This window comes from Apteryx mantelli, chromosome 5 (assembly GCF_036417845.1).
Source record: "Apteryx mantelli isolate bAptMan1 chromosome 5, bAptMan1.hap1, whole genome shotgun sequence".
NCBI lineage: Eukaryota > Metazoa > Chordata > Aves > Apterygiformes > Apterygidae > Apteryx > Apteryx mantelli.
In genome coordinates, this window is record NC_089982.1 from 42,815,421 (window position 1) to 42,833,890 (window position 18,470).

The window sequence follows — 18,470 nt, forward strand, 5'->3', positions numbered from 1 at the left end:
GGCGGAGCAGGGCGGGGCAGGGCAGGGCAGGGCGCCGGGCGGGACGGGGCAGGGCGGGGCAGGGCAGGGCAGGGCAGGGCGCCGGGCGGGACGGGGCAGGGCGGAGCAGGGCAGGGCAGGGCAGGGCAGGGCGCCGGGCGGGACGGGGCAGGGCGGAGCAGGGCAGGGCAGGGCAGGGCAGGGCGCCGGGCGGGACGGGGCAGGGCAGGGCGCCGGGCGGGATGGGGCAGGGCGGCGGCGCCCCAGGGCCTGCGCGGCAGTGGCGCCGAGGCCCAAAGACGCGTCCCCCACACCTGTCCTGGGTGTCCCGCGTTGCAAAGCTCTCCCTCCTCATAGTCTGGTGGCGCCTATCGTGCAGTCTAGGGCCAAATTAAAAAAAAATAATAAAGAAAGTAATTAAAATAGTCCCATAGCCGGTTCCCCCGAAAGCCGTGTGCCAGGCAGGTGGTTGAGGTGCGGTGCCAGGTTGGGCCCTGGCTCTGCTGGGCTGAGGGATGAGATTGATCATGCGCTTGCAGAGGATAAAACCTGGTATTTGAGGTTAATAAGAACAGCCTTACTGAACCGGGGAGAAAGTTCTAGCACAGTCTAGGCCTGTGTTTTGTCTCTGTAACTGTCTTGTCCGTGACGGTAACAAACAGCAGGTGCCTGGGGAAAGGTAAGAGAGTCAGGCCAGCATCATGTTTTCAGCATGCTCTGCAGAATATTTTATCATCTCCAACAATTTGTATCTCAGGGAATTCTTGAGAAAAGGATAGCGTCGATGTACTTAATCATTTCCAGTGTTTTTCTTTTCCATGAAGTCCTGTTGCCACATTAGACCATGTAAAATTTAAGCATGCACAGGATCTCGGTCAGAGATGTTTCTAGCTCAGTTAAATATTTTATGGAGAACCACATGTTTCCTTTTAAACCTGCCAACTGCTGATTTCATTTTATAACCCTTTGTTCTTGTATTGGGAGAGCCAAAGAACAGCTGATCCCCATTCACAGTGTCCCAGCTACTCGTTTTATGGATGTCTCTCTTACTACTCCTTGACACCCTCTGGAAGCTGAATACTTCTAGCCTGCTTCGTCATTCTTCACACAGAGGCCGTCCCAACCTTTGATAATCTTTGTTAGCTTCTCTGAAAATTTTCAGCTGTATTCTTTCTGAAACAGGAAGGATCAGCACTGCACACAATGTTCAAGTGTGTGCCTTGTATGCACTTACAAAGTGGCATATTTATTATCTGTTTTGTGCTTTGTTCATTTATTAATACTTTTTAACCTTTAATTTGCTTTATTTGACCATCCCCAAGCTGTGACCTGATGTTACTGAGGACACTGAAGAGGATCAAAGCTGTGACAGTGGCTTGAAAGAAAGCAAGGCTGTATCATCTCCAGGTTGGAAGCAGTCTTCATATATTACTTGAGAGAAGCCAGGACTGTGACCATCTGAAACAGTGCCAAAAGGAAAAGCTGCTTTTTTGAGGTATGAACTTCTGTCTCAAGCTTTTTGTCTCTGTTCCTATAACTTTTCTCTTCCAGAAAAATCCCCAACAGAAACCCTCCACCCAAACCATTTACATTCATGACTGGCATTCATTCTTGTTTTGTGTGGATATACATATTTAACTACCTGGGCAACTACCTTAAATGAAAAAACATACATTAAACCTGCTGGTTTCAGTAAGATTAAGCCTAACTATAAAAGCATTAAGCTCCTGTGATATGAATCTCTCCAGTTTCATTTGCTCTGCCCAAATTTTCTTTTTTTTCCTCTTTCCTATTGTGCTTCCTCTTTTTTTTTTTCCTCCTTTCTCAGGAGAACACAAATCCTGCTGATCAGCAGTCACAGGACTTGAAAAAAAAGACAACGTTTTTCTGTGACACTGAAGCAAGACCGCAATTCACGTGTTGCTGCTCCAATAATCGCTGTCACTTTTGTAAGGTGTATTATCTTGCAAAGGAGTTAGCTTGCCAGGTGTGGTCTACACCCACACAGATCTAATGACCATATACTTTAAAGAGAAGGATATTTCAATAGATCAGTTAAAAACTTGATTGCACAATTTTTACAAGGATGCTCTATGACTGCTAGAGCCTCCCGTTTTTTCGTGTAACTATATAACTTATCTGCATAGTTCCTTTGTTGACTCAGCTTTTAATCAGCATTAAAAGAACGAGGTCTTCACGTTCTGTATGTTGTGCAAGGAATGACAATGTCTGCCTTCTGGTTAACGTGTATGTTCTGGAATAACCAGAAATACTAGTATGCAAGGTGCTGCACCTAATCACACAGCTAAAAAGCTAGCTAGAGTGCCAGCTAATGCTAATGTATTTGATATTTTTCTTTGAATATAAATACACTTATCTATAATGGTTTTAAAAATACAGCAGAGCTATTTAAATCAAAACAGCATTAAACTTTTTTGAAGAAATCACAAACCACTTTAATCTTCCATAAAAAAAATCATAGATCATCTTGTGTTGCTTAGCTACCATTGCTTTTATTTATGACAAATAAAATGCTCAAATGCGCGTTTATTTCTTATATCTCCCACATTTTGTTTGCTTCCTTGCTTAGGTGCATGCTTAGGAATGCACACGTTTTGCTCCTTAATTCTGAATTTAGCATGGATGATAACTTGAGCTGAAATAGTATGTGTGGGGGAGAGATATAATCAAAAAAATTAAGTGATTTAGAACAGTTCAGCAATCTATGAACAAAGAAGCCAGTAATCTGGGACTTGATTCATTACTTGGATGCACATCTTTGTGTAACTATTGTTACTTTGTATAGCTATTTATTAGCATAATAATTTCATTTGTAGAAGCACTCTTACTCATCCTCTTGCCAGCCTCAGTAGAATACTGTATGCTAACTCTAGTCTTGTTTTTAACCTGTTTTTGCATGCATATATCTAATACAATCAGATGAAAAAACACATAATTCCTCTACATTATGTCAGTAGCATAATATAAAAAGTGAACATTACTGCTGCTAAGTAGCTGTCATTTCTCTGTGCTTGTTTAGAGATAATCTTGTAACAATCTCTGTTTGTTCAGAGATTTAGAAATTTGGTCTTATCTATAATCCATTAGTGCAAACTGTTGTATACTTATAAAACACCTTTATTCAATGGTTTGTACACAGATATGCAATAGAAAATATGCATGATACAGGCAATTATACATGTGTTTGAGATTAAATCAAATACATAAATTCTTTGAAGTATAATTTTAGATGTCCAAAGTGCCAGCAGGGTTGCATCTATCAACAGTCATTTGAATATGTATAATTTTATATATACTTGTAAGTAATGTTTCTACTGAATTTAAAATTAATTGTTTTCAAAGGGTTACTGAAGGGCACAGTTGGGTAAAAATTAAAATTTTAAATATTTCAAATGAACAAATATTTATTGTATACAAGATTAGTTAACATTTTCGGAAATATGTGACTATGAATTTCAACCAGTTTACTTAAAATAAGTATATAATCATCATAGCACTCTATTCTTGTTCTTAGTATGACAATCTGTGCTGTGCTTTGGTAAATCAGTTGAATTACTAGATTCATAGGTAATTTTTATTGTGAGAGGTTTTAGTGATGTAAATAGAGTAGTTCTTTCTCTTCTGCTCAATTCTTGTTTCAACCTCTGGCAAATTTTGTAGACATTGTCATTTTATTGCACCTGACTTGAATCTCCACTGTTGAGGGTTGATCCAGTGCTAAGAGTCTAAGACAGTATGAAATGTGGCCCATTCTTATATTACTTCCACTGCAACCCCAATAGTGAAAGAGTCTGGTAAAGGTAGGGTAAAAAAGATGTGGAATGGCCCAAAAATGCTATGCTATGATGTCCTTATTTTCAGACTACCCTTTAGGAAAGCTAACATAGATTAGAACATGCCCAGGTTTAAATGCTGTACTTAGACATAAGCCCTTCCATATGAGTAATAATTACAATATTTGGGGACTAATTTCACAGTTGTATCCTGACAAAGAGGCCTAAAGATTACTCTTTTTCCCCTTGCAACTTTATGTCCAATTTAGCATTAACAGAAGCAGGATTGGGCTCACAATGTTTTTCACATTAAGGTATAAGGTGTAATCATTATTTGTTATTCATATTGCAGGCACAATTAGGACTTAAACTGCATTCAGTTCTGTGTAAAGAATACAGTCTCTGCTTTGAGAATGTGGTATTGTGACAGATACCAGCACTAAAAATACAAATGGGAAGTGCAGAAGGTCAAAATAACAGCAAAGACAAATGCATTTGCATGAATTGGTTGTAACAGTCATACTGCAGTAAGCGAAGCCTGTATTCTGGCCTCAAATTACAGACACATCACAGCTTCTTATTTTATCTCAAGCCTCTGTAAATTTTTAAAATTCTATTGAAATTAAAAAACAGTTCACTAGTAAATACATATTTAAACTAAAGGAATATTTCTCCCTGTGTATAATTTCCAGTCTTCACATGATGTATGGTACATTTCATGTTAAGGTTTCTCTGGTGAACAACATGGAACTGTTTATACATATTAATCACCTAATTAAATTGCCAACTGCTATGAACCTTTGGCTTCATAAATAAAATACTCATTAAAAATCCTGTGGCCCCATTTTCATTTAAACGCAAGATACTGAAAAGAAAAGAGCAGCATAACACTGTTTTAAATAAAACTCTTACAGTCTTTCACCATTTTAAGTACAAATTTGAATGCTGGAGACTTGGTGTGGCCTTTGGATAACTCTTCCACTTTATTATGGAAAATGTCCTACATGTCCATAAAGGAGTCCAGAGATAGCTGATGAAAATAAGTAGATAAAAGTTGTTACATCTGAAGAGAAAGAATGCTTAATGTAGATGAGACAGAGGAAATAATAGACAATGAAGGAACTGTGAACAACAGAATGAACACTCCTACTTGCTTTCTTTTATGCTACCAAAGGAGAATTTCCAACTATTTTCAAAAGCAGTTACACTGAGGTTAAGGAAAGGATACCCGGCTCTTGCTGGCGCTGGATCCAGGCTGCTGGAGGCGCTGGGGGCAGCTGAGGCAGCCGCGTGGCTGTAACCCGGTGCAGCCCCGGCGCGGCGCATCCCTCCCAGTCCCGGCCCGCTGACAGGGATAACCATGGTACTGCTTGGCTCCCCCGGGGCAGGGAGAGCGCTTCCCTGCCTGCCTTCGCCGTCCCCTTTCCTCTCTCCGGGCTTGGAGCTCAGAGAGTTGTGATCAGTGGCACAGAGTCTAGTTGGAGGCCTGTAGCTAGCGGTGTCCCCCAGGGGTCAGTACTGGGTCCAGTCTTGTTCAACTTCTTCATCAATGACCTGGATGAAGGCACAGAGTGCACCCTCAGCAAGTTTGCTGACGATACAAAACTGGGAGGAGTGGCTGATACACCAGAGGGCTGTGCTGCCATTCAGAGAGACCTGGACAGGCTGGAGAGGTGGGCGGAGAGGAACCTCATGAAGTTCAACAAAGGCAAGTGCAGGGTCCTGCACCTGGGGAGGAATAACCCCATGCACCAGTACAGGTTGGGGGTTGACCTGCTGGAAAGCAGCTCTGCGGAGAAGGACCTGGGAGTGCTGGTGGACACCAAGTTAAGCATGAGGCAGCAATGTGCCCTTGTGGCCAAGAAGGCCAATGGTATCCTGGGGCTCATCAGGAAGAGTGTTGCCAGCAGGTCGAGGGAGGTGATTCTCCCCCTCTACTCAGCCCTGGGGAGGCCCCATCTGGAGTACTGCGTCCAGTTCTGGGCTCCCCAGTACAAGAGGGATGTGGCACTGCTGGAGCAAGTCCAGCGAAGGGCTACTAAGATGATTAGGGGACTGGAGCATTTTTCTTATGAGGAAAGGCTGAGAGAGCTGGGCCTGTTTAGCTTGGAGAAGAGAAGGCTGAGAGGAGATCTTATCAACGTGTACAAGTATCTGAAGGGAGGGTGTCGAGAGGATGGGGCCAGACTCTTTTCAGTGGTGCCCAGTGACAGGACACAAGGCAACGGGCACAAACTGAAACACAGACGCTTCCATCTGAACATGAGGAAAAACTTCTTCACCATGAGGGTGACAGAGCACTGGAAGAGGTTGCCCAGAGAGGTTGTGGAGTCTCCTTCTCTGGAGATATTCAAAACCCGCCTGGACGCGATCCTGTGCAACATGCTCTAGGTGACCCTGCTTGAGCAGGGGGGTTGGACTAGATGATCTCCAGAGGTCCCTTCCAACCTCAACCATTCTGTGATTCTGTGATTCTGTGATACAACTTTCTATTTTATATATATTTGTAGAAATTTCATTAGAATTATACAGTAGAATATAAATCTACCTTTGAAACTGAATATCACAATATATTTTATTTAGCTTACCTTAAAAAAAGACTTAGCATTTGAAATGGTTTAAGGCTTAAGCAACCCCCTTATTTGCTGTGTAGAGAGAAAATGTTTCACTTCACAGATTAATTCTTAAGTACAGATTTTATCACTTCTGATTTTTCAAAATCACATTTCTGTTTGTATTGTATTATAAAGCCATCACAACAGGTCAAGCATGTATTTGAACTACGTTATGAAAGGGCAATGCAGAGCTATTTCTAAAAATATTTGGGTTTAGATTATATGCAATCTAGTGTGATTTTCCTAGACAAAGAGGGATATTTCAGATAATTTGCCTCAAGAAATTACTAGCAAAAATAAAATAAAGATAAGGGAAGAAATTTCAAGAAAAAATACTTTTTACCACAATTCTTTTCCCATTTTCTAAATCTTTTGTCTGAAAATCATTAAATTAACTTATTGGGAACTAACTTGCATAATCTAATTTTAGGCTGTATAGTTAATTATTAGCATTTTGATAAGGTATTCCTTTGAATGTTTTAGATTTTGAGGTTGCCTATTTTTTTCTCCACTATATAAAGTCTGCATCACGATGTTCTTCATTTGCATTGAAAAATTGGCAAGAGACTTTCCCTGATGCCACTGAAAATGCTATTCCAGGAACACCATAATAAATACTCAATCTGTGAGCATCTGTTCTGTAGCAGTATTATTTCACTAAACCTTTTCATACTTTTTTTTTTTTTACTTAAATTTCCCCTGATTTTTAATTTAGTATAATAGAAGTCCAGACACCAAAAATACAAGATTATTCTAAACAAGGATTTACTCAATTTTTTGAACAGCAGCATGACATGCTTTTCATTTTCTGTGATCTGTCTGTGCAAAATTATATGCAGTAACCACATCTCTGTGATTGTCATTGTTATGACTCCCCAAACACTATCTTTTAATATTTTATCTTCAATCTTTGCTTCTTTGTACAATAAAAGATCTGTACAGTATGTGAACTGGATTTGCCACCTGCTGCTGCTCAATCAACAATATTTTTACATTTTGTTGAATGCCTCCTCAAGTAGCATAGAGTCTGAAAATACTACTCCCGTAGTCTTATTTATATGCATATGAAACAGCATATATATTCAGATTGATCCTTTCAACATACTTTGTCACTCCTCACAGTGTAAGTTGCTTCCAATTACTGTTTTTCAGGTGAGTTCACTGTATGTATGACTACGGTTATTTTGCTTCAGGGCACTCATAGCCAGAACTGTTTAAATTAATCAAATTTCTCTGTATAGTTATACATGCAGTGAACACTAGATGGCAGTATAATAATTGGTTAAATGTAAATGTAACTTATTTTACTAGCTGTACTTGTTATCTTCTCAAAAAGGTGTTTAATAGTTCATTGAATTGGTTAGGACTATCTTATAATACTGCTGTTAGAGTGGGAATAATTATGATGGACCACAAGGACACTGACTTTGGACATATATCTGATGGGTATGGTAATACACCTTTCAGGTATTGTCTATGAAGATAACTTTTCACTTTGTTTTTCAAGAAAATAATGTTTTTGACAAATCAGACATTATGGAACATAGGACTAATCTATTTTTTTTAAATAAAATGATCGTCGAGATGACTTATTAGAACAAGAAGGCTACCATAATAGTCCTGCTTATCCACATAATGTGTAATTTATCCATGCTTAATTGTATTTAACTGATTTTGGTCACAGTACAATTCATTTTTGATAGCACCTGTTCTGCTATTCTTCTTTATTTCACACTCCTGACTTACGCATCTTTTTTTTTTTACCCCCTCTTTCTGCCTACTTTCCAGTACATATTCCTCTGCAATCTGGTTCCCTTCTCCTCTGTCTGCTGCACGTGCTTTCTTGCTTTTCCCTTGCATGTTACTTTTCAACGTAATTCTTCTCAACTGCATTCATGTCCTTAGATCAGTGCTTCTCTGAAACTTTTAATATTCCATTCTTCTGAAAAAAAAAGTCTCTTACACTAGAATAATACATTGTAACATTAGTTAATGCTTGATTAATGCTGTTATTAGTGCTAGTATGTTAGACAAAGAATGTAATAATAGGTAATGTCTGTATTGACCTGAAGTCCTGCCACGAGTTCCACATAGGTGAGTTCTTGTGGAGCTACATAGATGCAGGGTCTTCTCATATAAAGTCTGTTGCTGATCTTACTGAGGATGCACAGGAAAAAGAATGGATGTGTGCCCTAAAAGATGCTGAACAGAAAATATATATTTTAAAATAAATTTTATACATAAATTACCCACAACAAAATTCAGTAAGTTACAAATGTAACAAATAACAGCTAGGAAAGGGAGGGGGGGGCCTCATTTTTTCTATTTGCAACAGCGGCAAAAGAGCAGTACCTAAATTTTCAGTTCCAGCCCCTTTCTTTCCACTTCCTTTTTCACAAAAAGAATCCTAGCCTTAGCAATATCATATATTCTGTATCTTCTCATAAGCATTCTACCAAAACTGTTAAGAAGCTGTGATTTTTAATATCTTAAACAGGAGTAAATCTCTCCTTCTTACAAAGTTATTTTTTCTGTCCTTTTTGGAGAAGTCTTCCTAATCTGGATCTGTCCATTAGAAATACTAGTAAGAATTTATTTTAGTGTTATCTGTGGCTAAATCTAATACAGATTTCTTCTAACATGACCACGTCAGCATGGCGTGATCCCTTAAAGATGTTTGTAAAACACCATATATGCCTGCGGTTACACTGACTTTTACCAGAACTGCTTATTTCATTTGTAGGAGCAGGTTACTTGTGGGACTGTCTTACTAGAAAGAATAGTTTTGCTAACATAGCTGCATTTTCAGTAGATGTAGTTTGCTGATGTATAATATCAGTATTTCTATACTGGTGAAGCACTGCTAGTGTCAATATATCCCAAGAACTCTGCAATAGTTATTAAGTGTTGTCTTGCAAGCGCAGAGCTGGCTGCATTCCTTTGCAGCTCTCCAAGACAAGTGGGAAAGGACCAAGGGTTAATACAGGGGCAGTCCTAAGCACAAAAGTGAATTTCCTCAGTAAATGCAGTGATTTGAATTGCTGCTTCTTAAACAAAAATGACAACTGTTTTGTCATAGGTAAGAAACAGCCTATTTCCTTTGAAAACTATATATATAATCCACATGCATATGTAAACTACATTTTTCTCTAAAAGTTCTTTCTAAGCAGAAGAGGTATTAGATCAAACAGAATCTTACAAAAATCTAACTATTGTATTTAAAAAATGTATTTCCTCATGGTTGGAGAAGGATATGTAATATTTGCTTTGCCATAACCATGTAACATATTTGGATACAATCATTTCTATGTGTATGATTCCCTTCAGGAATTGTTGAGGTACAAAAACATCATTTTAGAAAGAAAAAAGATCCCTGCCCTATTTGTATCTTTCTGATGTTCTACATCACAGAAGTTTCTTTAACTAATATTAAATGTTTGACTGAAAAGCTAAAAAATGACAGAACTCACAGGCTGGAAATGCTTAACATTTATTTAAGAATGAACATTACTAAAAGTTCTGCCTTGTTAACAAGAGGCAGAATCAGCAACTGCCTATGTGCTTATAGCCAAGCAGCATAAAAAAACCCTGCATCAGCTTCCAGACAAATTTTCAATGACTTCATAGACTAATGTGAAGCCTTAAAGACTGTGCAGTCTATTGCTACTAAGATTCACTTAGGTCTCACAGATCAGCAAAAGCTAAGACCACTGTCTTTCAAAATAACCCATTTACTCTGGGATACAGAAACCCGAAAGTCTGATGTGACAGTGATCAGTAACAATCTAATGTACGAGGGCCAGATTGCTTAGGAACTCAGAACTCATCTCCAATATGCCCCATCGAGCAGACAGAAAGCAAGACTTTTAAACCTCCATTTCGGAATGCATTATTGCAAGCTGGTCCCTTTGGAGCAGATTGCCATGCAAGCGGGTTTTCTTGTTTCTCTTTCAGATCTTTAACAAGTAGCTTGTCTTCTCCAATACCGCCCAGAGGCAAACTTGGTTGTCTCTTGAGAAGAGGCAAATTCAACACTTACAAAGCAGAGACTTTGTAAAAACAGGCACTGTCAGTAGCGATTAATCCATTTAGAAAAACCTCCAGTGGAAACCTGTTGAAAGTTTTTTGAAGTGTTCCCAAATTAAACATCACAGCATAGTGAAAGAGAATTGGTAAACGGAGAGATAATTTGAGAAACTGAAACTGCATTTTCCTAGTGAGAATATTATTAAAGATTAGCAAACATAAAATGATAAATCATAAAATGCATTTAGTTTTAATAACCTATGATTTCATTAGAAACACTGGGGAAGGCTTTATGTGTCCATCTATAATTTTCTTCACCCAAAATACACTGCCATTTTCTGTTTCGCCTTCTCAAAATGTGCTGCCCTCAAACTTCCCTCACTTTTATAAAAGTAGTTTTGTTCATTTAGTGACAAATTTCTTAGTTTTAGATAAACTTTGTTGATAATCAAATCTCTCACTCCAGTGGAGGAGCATTTTATTTTTACAGAAACTATCAGTTGTAAGTAACTTAACTGTCTTCAGCTTGATAAACACATCTGCTACCACTACACAGTCTTCTCCTTAAGATTTAGAAGTAAATTACAGAGGTTTAAGTACAGTAAAATCTTCTAGAACCCTCCAAGATAGAAATTGCTAAACACAGTAGTCTTCATTATGGTTTGCATTAGAGTAGTTTGCAGAGATATGTACTTGAAATAGATCCCTGTCCTACTTGTTTCCTTTTGACATTCCGCGTCACAGAAGCTACTTAAACTAACATTAAAAGAAAAAAATTCAACCACTTAGTCCTAAATGTTGGGGAAGAATGTGATTATGTAACGGAAGACTAGAGGAAGGCAGCTGTTCCGAGCAAAACCATCGCTGCTCTGCTGGACCGGGTGAAGTAACCACAGATTTGGTGCAGCGAGAGCCGCGGCGAGCCAGACGGCCGTGTCCGCAGGCTGCGCCGCTGCGCTGGGGCTCCGAGCGCCCCTCGCCTCGGCGCGGCCCTCGCGCCCTGGCCAGCTCTGCCTCTGGGCCTGCCCGCGATGAGGCAGCAGGCGCCCCGCCACGGCCTGCGCCGGGCTGCGGACCTCCCCGCAGCGCAGACCTGCGACCGCTTTCTTTCCAAGCGAGAAAAAGAGGCAGAAAGTCGCCCGTGTCCAGGGACAAAAACGCATCCGTGTCCTCAGGTGGGCGTCCCGAGCCACCCTCGGTATTAAGTGCCGTCTGGTCTGCGCGCTCTCCGGCTTGCCCCCACGCAGAACAAACAGCTTTAAGGCTTGCTGCAGGCCCTGCGCTAGGTGGTGGCTCTCCGAGGAGGAGGAAGGCGGCATATTCGGGGGGCTGCGAAGGGCGCTAGCCCCAGGCGGCCCCTCACTCCCCGCGCCAGCCGAGAGCGGAGCAGCAGCGCGCCCTTCCCTCCGCAGAGCCGGGGCGGCAGCGCGGCGGGAGGCCCCTTCCGCCTCCCGGGCCTCGGCGCGGCTCCCTGCGGGCTCACAGGAGGGGTGGCCGCCGCCGCCCCGCCCCGCCCCGCCCCGGCCGCTCCGGCTCCCGCCGCCGCCGCCGCCGCCGCCGCCGCTGCCGCGCCTGCGCGCTGGTGCCCGGCCCGCCAACTCCCTCGCGCGGGCTGGAACCCGGAAGCGGGCGGTGGCGGCGGCCCCGGCGGGGCGGGGCGGGGCGGGGCGGGGCAGCGGGGGCTCGGGCGGGCGGCGGCGGGGCGCAACGCGGCGCGGCGCGGCGGCGGCTGGCATGGTGCTGGCGGCAGCGCGCGGCGCCCGCGTTGCACGGAGGACGCGCGAGCGGAGCCGCGATGGAGATGCTGCTGCCGCCCGTGTGAGTGCGTGGGGCCCGGCGGGGGCCGGGCCGGGCCGGGCCGGGCCGGGGGGCTCCGCCGCGGACTGGCCGCGCTCCCTTCTCGTCCCCCCCCCCCCCCCGGGGCCTCCATCGTCTCCGTGTCGCTGCCGGCGGCCGCGTTACCCGGCGCGCTGCTCGCCGGCGGCACTGAGCTGCGGCCGGGGCCGGGGCCGGGGCGGGCGGGGCTCGCGGGCGCCTCCTGCTCTGCCCTGCCCTGGCCTGGCCTGGCCGCGGGGACGGGCGTCGCTTCCCTCCTCCCCCCCGCTCCCTCTGCCGCCTCCCTGCGTGTCCCACGCCGCTCCCGGGTCGGCTCCGCAGTCGCGATTATCGCACTCCCACTTTTCTGATTATTTAGTTAAGCTTTCTTTTTTTTTTTTTTCTTCTTTTTCTTCTTAGGAACAGCGTGTTAGGCAAAACGCGTGTTTCCCCCTGTACTTCGTTTGGGTCCGTTGCTTGTTTCGCACGCCACAGTTCGGTGTAGCTTCATCCCGCCTCCTTCGGGGTGTTGTGTTTTCAGGCACTTTGTCGTTGAGGCTCGTAAACGAAATAAAATCGCCCGGCGCGGCCTCGGCCCGATCGGTGAAGCTGTGAGACAGGCTCAAATAACTCGAAGTAGATAAAGAGGTCCTCGAAACCGGAGGCGTATTGCTGTTGCTTTTGTGGGCTTCAGTACCTTAAACCAAATCATCCTTTTTCCGGTCCTTCACCAGATGGTCTTAGACTTCGCTGGAGCTGCTCCACCTGCCTCGGCCATTCGGCCGCAGCTACGGGCAGCTCTTGCCGCTGTTTCTTGCGCATCAGCACGCGATGCGCGTGTACCCTGTGTACGTGTGCGGGTGTGTACGCACCAGCAGCTGATGCCTTGCTCTGGGATGCAGGAAGGTACCGTGGAGGGTGTTACTTGCTTGGGTTTGATAACTCAGTAGTTTGGTTAAAGCCTGGGTCCCTACCACAAGGGTAGTCTACGGTGTGGTGAGTGTTTCCTGATGTCGCTGATTTCTGTGTATTGGTTTTTTTGAACGCTGATCCCTGTGTGTGTCACATAGTTTGGAAGTGTAATATTCAGTCTAAATGAGTATGCTGGAAGGTGTGCTTTTTTTTTTTTTTAATTTTTAAACCCCAGAACAGCATCACTTATGTGTGTTTTGTGACATGTAACATGGACTTTTCCTCACTGATGCAAAAATTGCTCTCTGTTACTTGACCCCTTTCTTGTTTCCTTTGTATCCTTTTCAAAAGTGAGTGTGAAACTTTAAATTCATAGCAGTTTGTGGAGTGTAGTAAGCTGCTAGTAGTTTAAGTTCTGTAGATGGAACTTATTTTGTTAACCGTTATCTTTCAGACACTTTTTTTTTTTTATTCCTTTCTTGATTGATGCAGTTTCATGCTGTTTTACCCCCAAATTTTGTTACTAGTTTTAGAATCATGAAAAATAAAGCAAACTGGTTTACAATTTGTTGTAGTGCACAAGGTATAGAATTCCAGATAAAAGTCTTAATTATCCTTGATTTTTTATTTTATTTTTTCTTTAGAGCTTCTTCAGACATGCCTAAGGAAAAAGTTTTAGGTGTGGTAGAAGAGAGATTGGAATTCTGGCAGTCAAAGCATATGTTAAACTTGACTATTCTTACTTTAAGTAAGTAAGATGAAGTTTTTATTTGAAATCAACTCTCTGATGTAGCAGAGTCAGCTGCCCCATGGACTGACTTTAGTGCCAAAAATACTTTGCCTATTTCCAGTTTGGAGGTTAGGGAATAAAGTTACATAGTATAGGTGAAAACATGACTGATACTAAGTGTTTTGCAAGTACAGCAATAATGTAACTTGCCATGTAAGAATAGCATCATGGCTGCAGACATGAAACTCATTGGCATGGCTTAAAATTTAGATAGTCCTAGCAAATGAGGGGTGTACATAATAATTTTTCTACAGAATTTAGGTTTTCTTGCATAAAGAGATAATTATAATTAGAGCTAATGATTTTCACACTGCAGAGTTTTTCTCCTGCTATTTAAGTTTTTTTTATTATTATTATTTTTTGGAGATTAAGAAGAATTAAGAGTTTGGTCTTTTTTTGCTTTTCAAAACATGGAGCGGATCAGTAAAACTACCCAATTTATGTTTCATGCCAATTTATGTTTCATGCCAATTTATGTTTCATGCCACTGCTTGGAAAAGACTGAACAACTGCAGTTGTCGTCGTGCGGGCTTTCCATCAGGGGAGATGAGCTCGAAGCTGCATGAATCAGTAAGCGAGGCCCTGGTGGAAGGGCAGAGAACTTCTCTTTTCTAGCACGCGGTGACGACTTTGAGGGACTCATATGATGGATGCTTCATTCCGGTCGGAATCTGTACTGGCACCAGGATAAAAGTTTAAGGACCTCTGCTTTTCCTAGAATTTCAGAATTTATTAGAAACATTCTATGGCATCACCTTCATGTCTTTGTTTATGGAGCTTATTGTTAGCTTGGAATGCCTCTATCAACCTCATTAGTATTGAGGACCTACTTATTGCTAGCTAGGGAATTCTGCCAACACTTTTTTTTCCCCCATACACTGTTGCTGTTAATAAGGAAACTGAATTTAGCTGAAGTAAGGAATAAGTTGAAGTGCTTTTTTTTTTTTTTTCCCCCCCCAAGGTAACAGGGGATAAAATAGAGCAACAGAACTGGGAGAAGACAGAAGTATTAACTCTGTTCTTTTTTTCTTTCCAGATGTACCAAACTTTGCCATCAGAAGCCCTTGGATCTGAAAGATGATAACACTGAAAAACACTGTCCTGTTACGGTGAATCCATGGCACATGAAGAAAGCTTTCAAAGTTATGAATGAATTAAGAAGGTATTACTTTACTGTATACATCTTCCCGGAGTCCATAATACATTTTTAGTTTCAATTGCATGTATTAAATTTGTTCTAAAAATAGAATATGCAATTCCAGAATTGTAGCTGATAAAGTGAAATATGCAATGAAGTGATAGCTGAATGATAATTGTGTGATGTAATGGGTACAGTATATTTTTGCCCCTCAAACGTTAGTTGAAGCTGGGTTTATGGGACTTGAAAAATACTTGGAGGATGTTGTTAAGGAATTACAGCTATTGATCCTGTATTGTATATCGTTGATCCTGGATAGATTAAAAACGACCTTTTAATTGAGCAAGAGACTGTTAATGTCTCATTGATTTTTGCAGTAGTCTGCAGACTGAAAAAATGTTAAAATTTTCTGATCTGGAGACACAGGTCACAGTCTAACAAATGTAAACCAACTGACAGTAGACTTTCTTTTCTTAGTTATCTTTTGCATGTCCCCTAGGAGAAATTAATGAACTCCCAGAGGGCTACAAATAATATGCTGAAAATCGCTTTTCTAGATAAAGTTTTGTAAGACCTTGAGTAATATCACCATCAGTTTCAGCAAAACTGGGAGACTGGTGCTGGTGCTGTTCTTAGCACCCATATTGATTTATTTTGTACAGATGGGTAGGTGAGATGGTGCTGAAAGCTGTGACAGCTGGTAATTAGAGCTCACAACTGAGCTCTGGTAATTAGGGCTCACAACTATCACTGACAGTACTTCAGCTTTATAGCTAAGAGCAACAATGGAGAAATTAAATAAATAAATAAATTTCTCTAGACAATACCTGAGGGTGCTAAAAATCCTGTAGCCCATTGTTATTTCCCATATGAGTTTAAAAATTGGAGATACTTCATTTGAAAAAAAAAAAACCCAGCAACTGATATCTTATTAAAATATGTCTGTTTCTTTGATCTTCACTTGTTTTTTATGGGTAAACCTTTAATACCATGGTAGATATTGTGATCAGATCAATGTATTTATCTAGCTTTGACAGTTTCTGCTGTACTAGAAGACTGGAGAAAATCATACACTCTGACTAAAAATGATTTAAAACTAGCTCAAAGATTCCCATAGTCTGATGATGAGACAAGAGCAGAAACTATTTTTCCAGTATGCAACAGCTTAGTTACCTGATGCTGGAAGGACGGAATGTTTATTGCTTCACCTTTTGCCCCTGGCTTTTTCAAGGATCCCAGTAACTGCATTCACTGTCTCAAGGAGTATGATAGAGCACTAGTAGGTCGTGACTTTGTAAAGGTGAGGAAGAGTTTAGATAAAGAAACAATTTCCCAGAATGAATCTTAGATTATAGCAGTTCCAGAAGTACTAAATCTTACCTACATTCTCTTGTGTTGCAAGTGAAACAGACATGATCTTCCAGCAGAGCGCATTGTTGAAGGCTGTGGATTATTTTAAGAATATACTCTAGTTTCCATGGTTACTTAAATTCGGATTGCTGTAGAAACAATTTGAGGAATTTTGTCTTACATTTATAAATAGTCAAAGTTCGAGCAGGAACAATGCCATGTAAACCTTAAGTGGGCTTCTACTTAGTAGGGTAGCTGACACATCAGTGTTCAGTGCTGAAAAATGATTTCATTTGAGTTCAGCTTCTCTTAAAATGTTAAGTGCTAATTAGGTAAATCATTAAACATTAATATTTGCATTTATTTAAGTTTGAAATGATAAACTGAAATATTTTAAACTTGTTCCAGACTTCATTACTCAAAATGAAGACCTGATTTTAATCAAGTTAATGATATTTCAGATTTTATTGGCTATATTGTTAAAGTGGTTTCTATCTCCATTCCTTTTATTAGTGTAGCACAAGTAGGTATTTGCCACAGGTATACTCTCTTGAAAGTGTACAACTAATGAAGAAATCCTCTCCTGAAACACTTAAAACCCATTATTTTTCAGAGTGCTTAAGTCTATGAATCTATGTTACATTTTTGGCTGCTGCCAGCTTACCTGGTTTTATTAGCTCATAAGAGAGTTTTTCTTTGCTTCAAATTTTGACAAATTTGAGTAATTTTGTCCGTGGTAATTTTTATCATTTCATTACTCACCGTCACCTCAACACTGAGTCAGAGAATCATTAGGATATCTAATTAGTTCATGACATATGAAGAAATTACACTTTAATGCCTATCTTTGTTCTTCACTATAATTTGCTTTCGTCACAATGGAATTTGACCTTGCCTATATTTGCTAAAATTCATGTTCTTCTAAATAAGACTTACTGAATTTTTTTGAAGATGTGAATAATGACCTTTTTCCCTATATCTCAATGGAGAATAATCTGCAGGTTGGCAAATGATGATTTTTATTCTCATTTCATCTATCAAGATGGTGTACTGCTATGGTTCTTTGTATTCAGTCAGTCTGTATAAGTGAATTGTTACAAAATTGCAGCAGAATGTAAGCTTTTCCAAAATAAGTTAGTTTGCTGACATGAAATAAATGTGCTAAGTTGCTGTGGAAGCCACAAGATGCTTGCACCAGAGTATATAATTTAGTTTATGAGCTTGTTTGTTTGACTGTTTGTTTATTTAGCTTATCAGCCCTGTAGGGCATATTCACAGAGTGCAGTTCCAGACTACAGATGCATCTGGGCTATCCCCAAAATAAGCAACTGTGTCTATATTGTGCAATGTAGTTAGTTTTTCATGATGTAATTTTATTGCTTCAGGCTTCACTGTTAGCTTTGATATCTCTGTGCAACCACGTATAAAACCTTTTCTGTTATTGTTGTCAGGATAAGTGTAAGTGCCTCTGAAAAGATTGGGTATATGGCTGGTGACCTCTTGTTTGTGGCTTTCTGTGTCAACTTTTGTATAATAAACTTAATGGTGGTTGTTCTCAAGCTCCTCTGAATTCTGTGTTTCGTATGGGTCTGGTCATTGCCTTAAATTATAAATTTTTTTGTTAATGATCATATTGCAGCCTAAACTAGTAATACTGTAAGTATTAAGAACTGAAAGTGGAAAAAAAACAAAGCCTAAGACAGGGCTTGCAGTATGGCCCCAAATGTCAGTTGTGGCCTGAAAAACTTCTGGCGTGTGGCCTCCACAAGGGCTTCTTTCTTGAGGCTGTGCTCAAAGAAACTGGCTGATTGCAGAGGCTGAACAGTTACGGTGTTTTCTTGGGACCAAGGTGAATGTCCGAGCAGTTTGGCTGGCAGCTCCAGCGCTCTGCAGAACAAAAACGCAACTGCTCACACCAAGGCAGGCTACTACTTGGTGTGGCAGTGGCAAACTATTAGAAGGTCTGCCTTCTAATCATGGTGTATATTCAAGAAAAGTAAAAAATTTCTAACTTCAGAATTAATGAGAGCAGGGATTACTGGTTTGACGTA

General features: G+C 41.2%; 1 protein-coding gene and 1 long non-coding RNA gene across 11 annotated transcripts in view; both read left to right on the forward strand.

The window, feature by feature from the left end:
* The first annotated feature begins 428 nt into the window (after positions 1-428).
* Positions 429-2,376, forward strand: LOC106484027 (uncharacterized). The gene is made up of 3 exons (XR_001292500.1): positions 429-658; positions 1,302-1,474; positions 1,808-2,376. It is a non-coding gene; the product is annotated as an uncharacterized lncRNA (long non-coding RNA).
* Positions 2,377-12,116: 9,740 nt separating this feature from the next.
* Positions 12,117-18,470, forward strand: part of KLHL2 (kelch like family member 2) — a 64,124-nt gene continuing 57,770 nt past the window's right edge. For 6 of the 10 annotated variants that reach the window (XM_067297878.1, XM_067297880.1, XM_067297882.1 and 3 more), the window contains exons 1-2: positions 12,119-12,232; positions 14,968-15,093. In XM_067297878.1, the coding sequence (XP_067153979.1) occupies positions 12,210-12,232; positions 14,968-15,093 (149 nt within the window). In that variant the 5' untranslated portion in view covers positions 12,119-12,209. Of the gene's footprint in view, positions 12,237-13,837; positions 13,890-14,471; positions 14,502-14,967; positions 15,094-18,470 lie in introns of those variants that run through there. The other 4 variants (XM_067297885.1, XM_067297886.1, XM_067297879.1 and 1 more) reach the window with 4 other exon arrangements.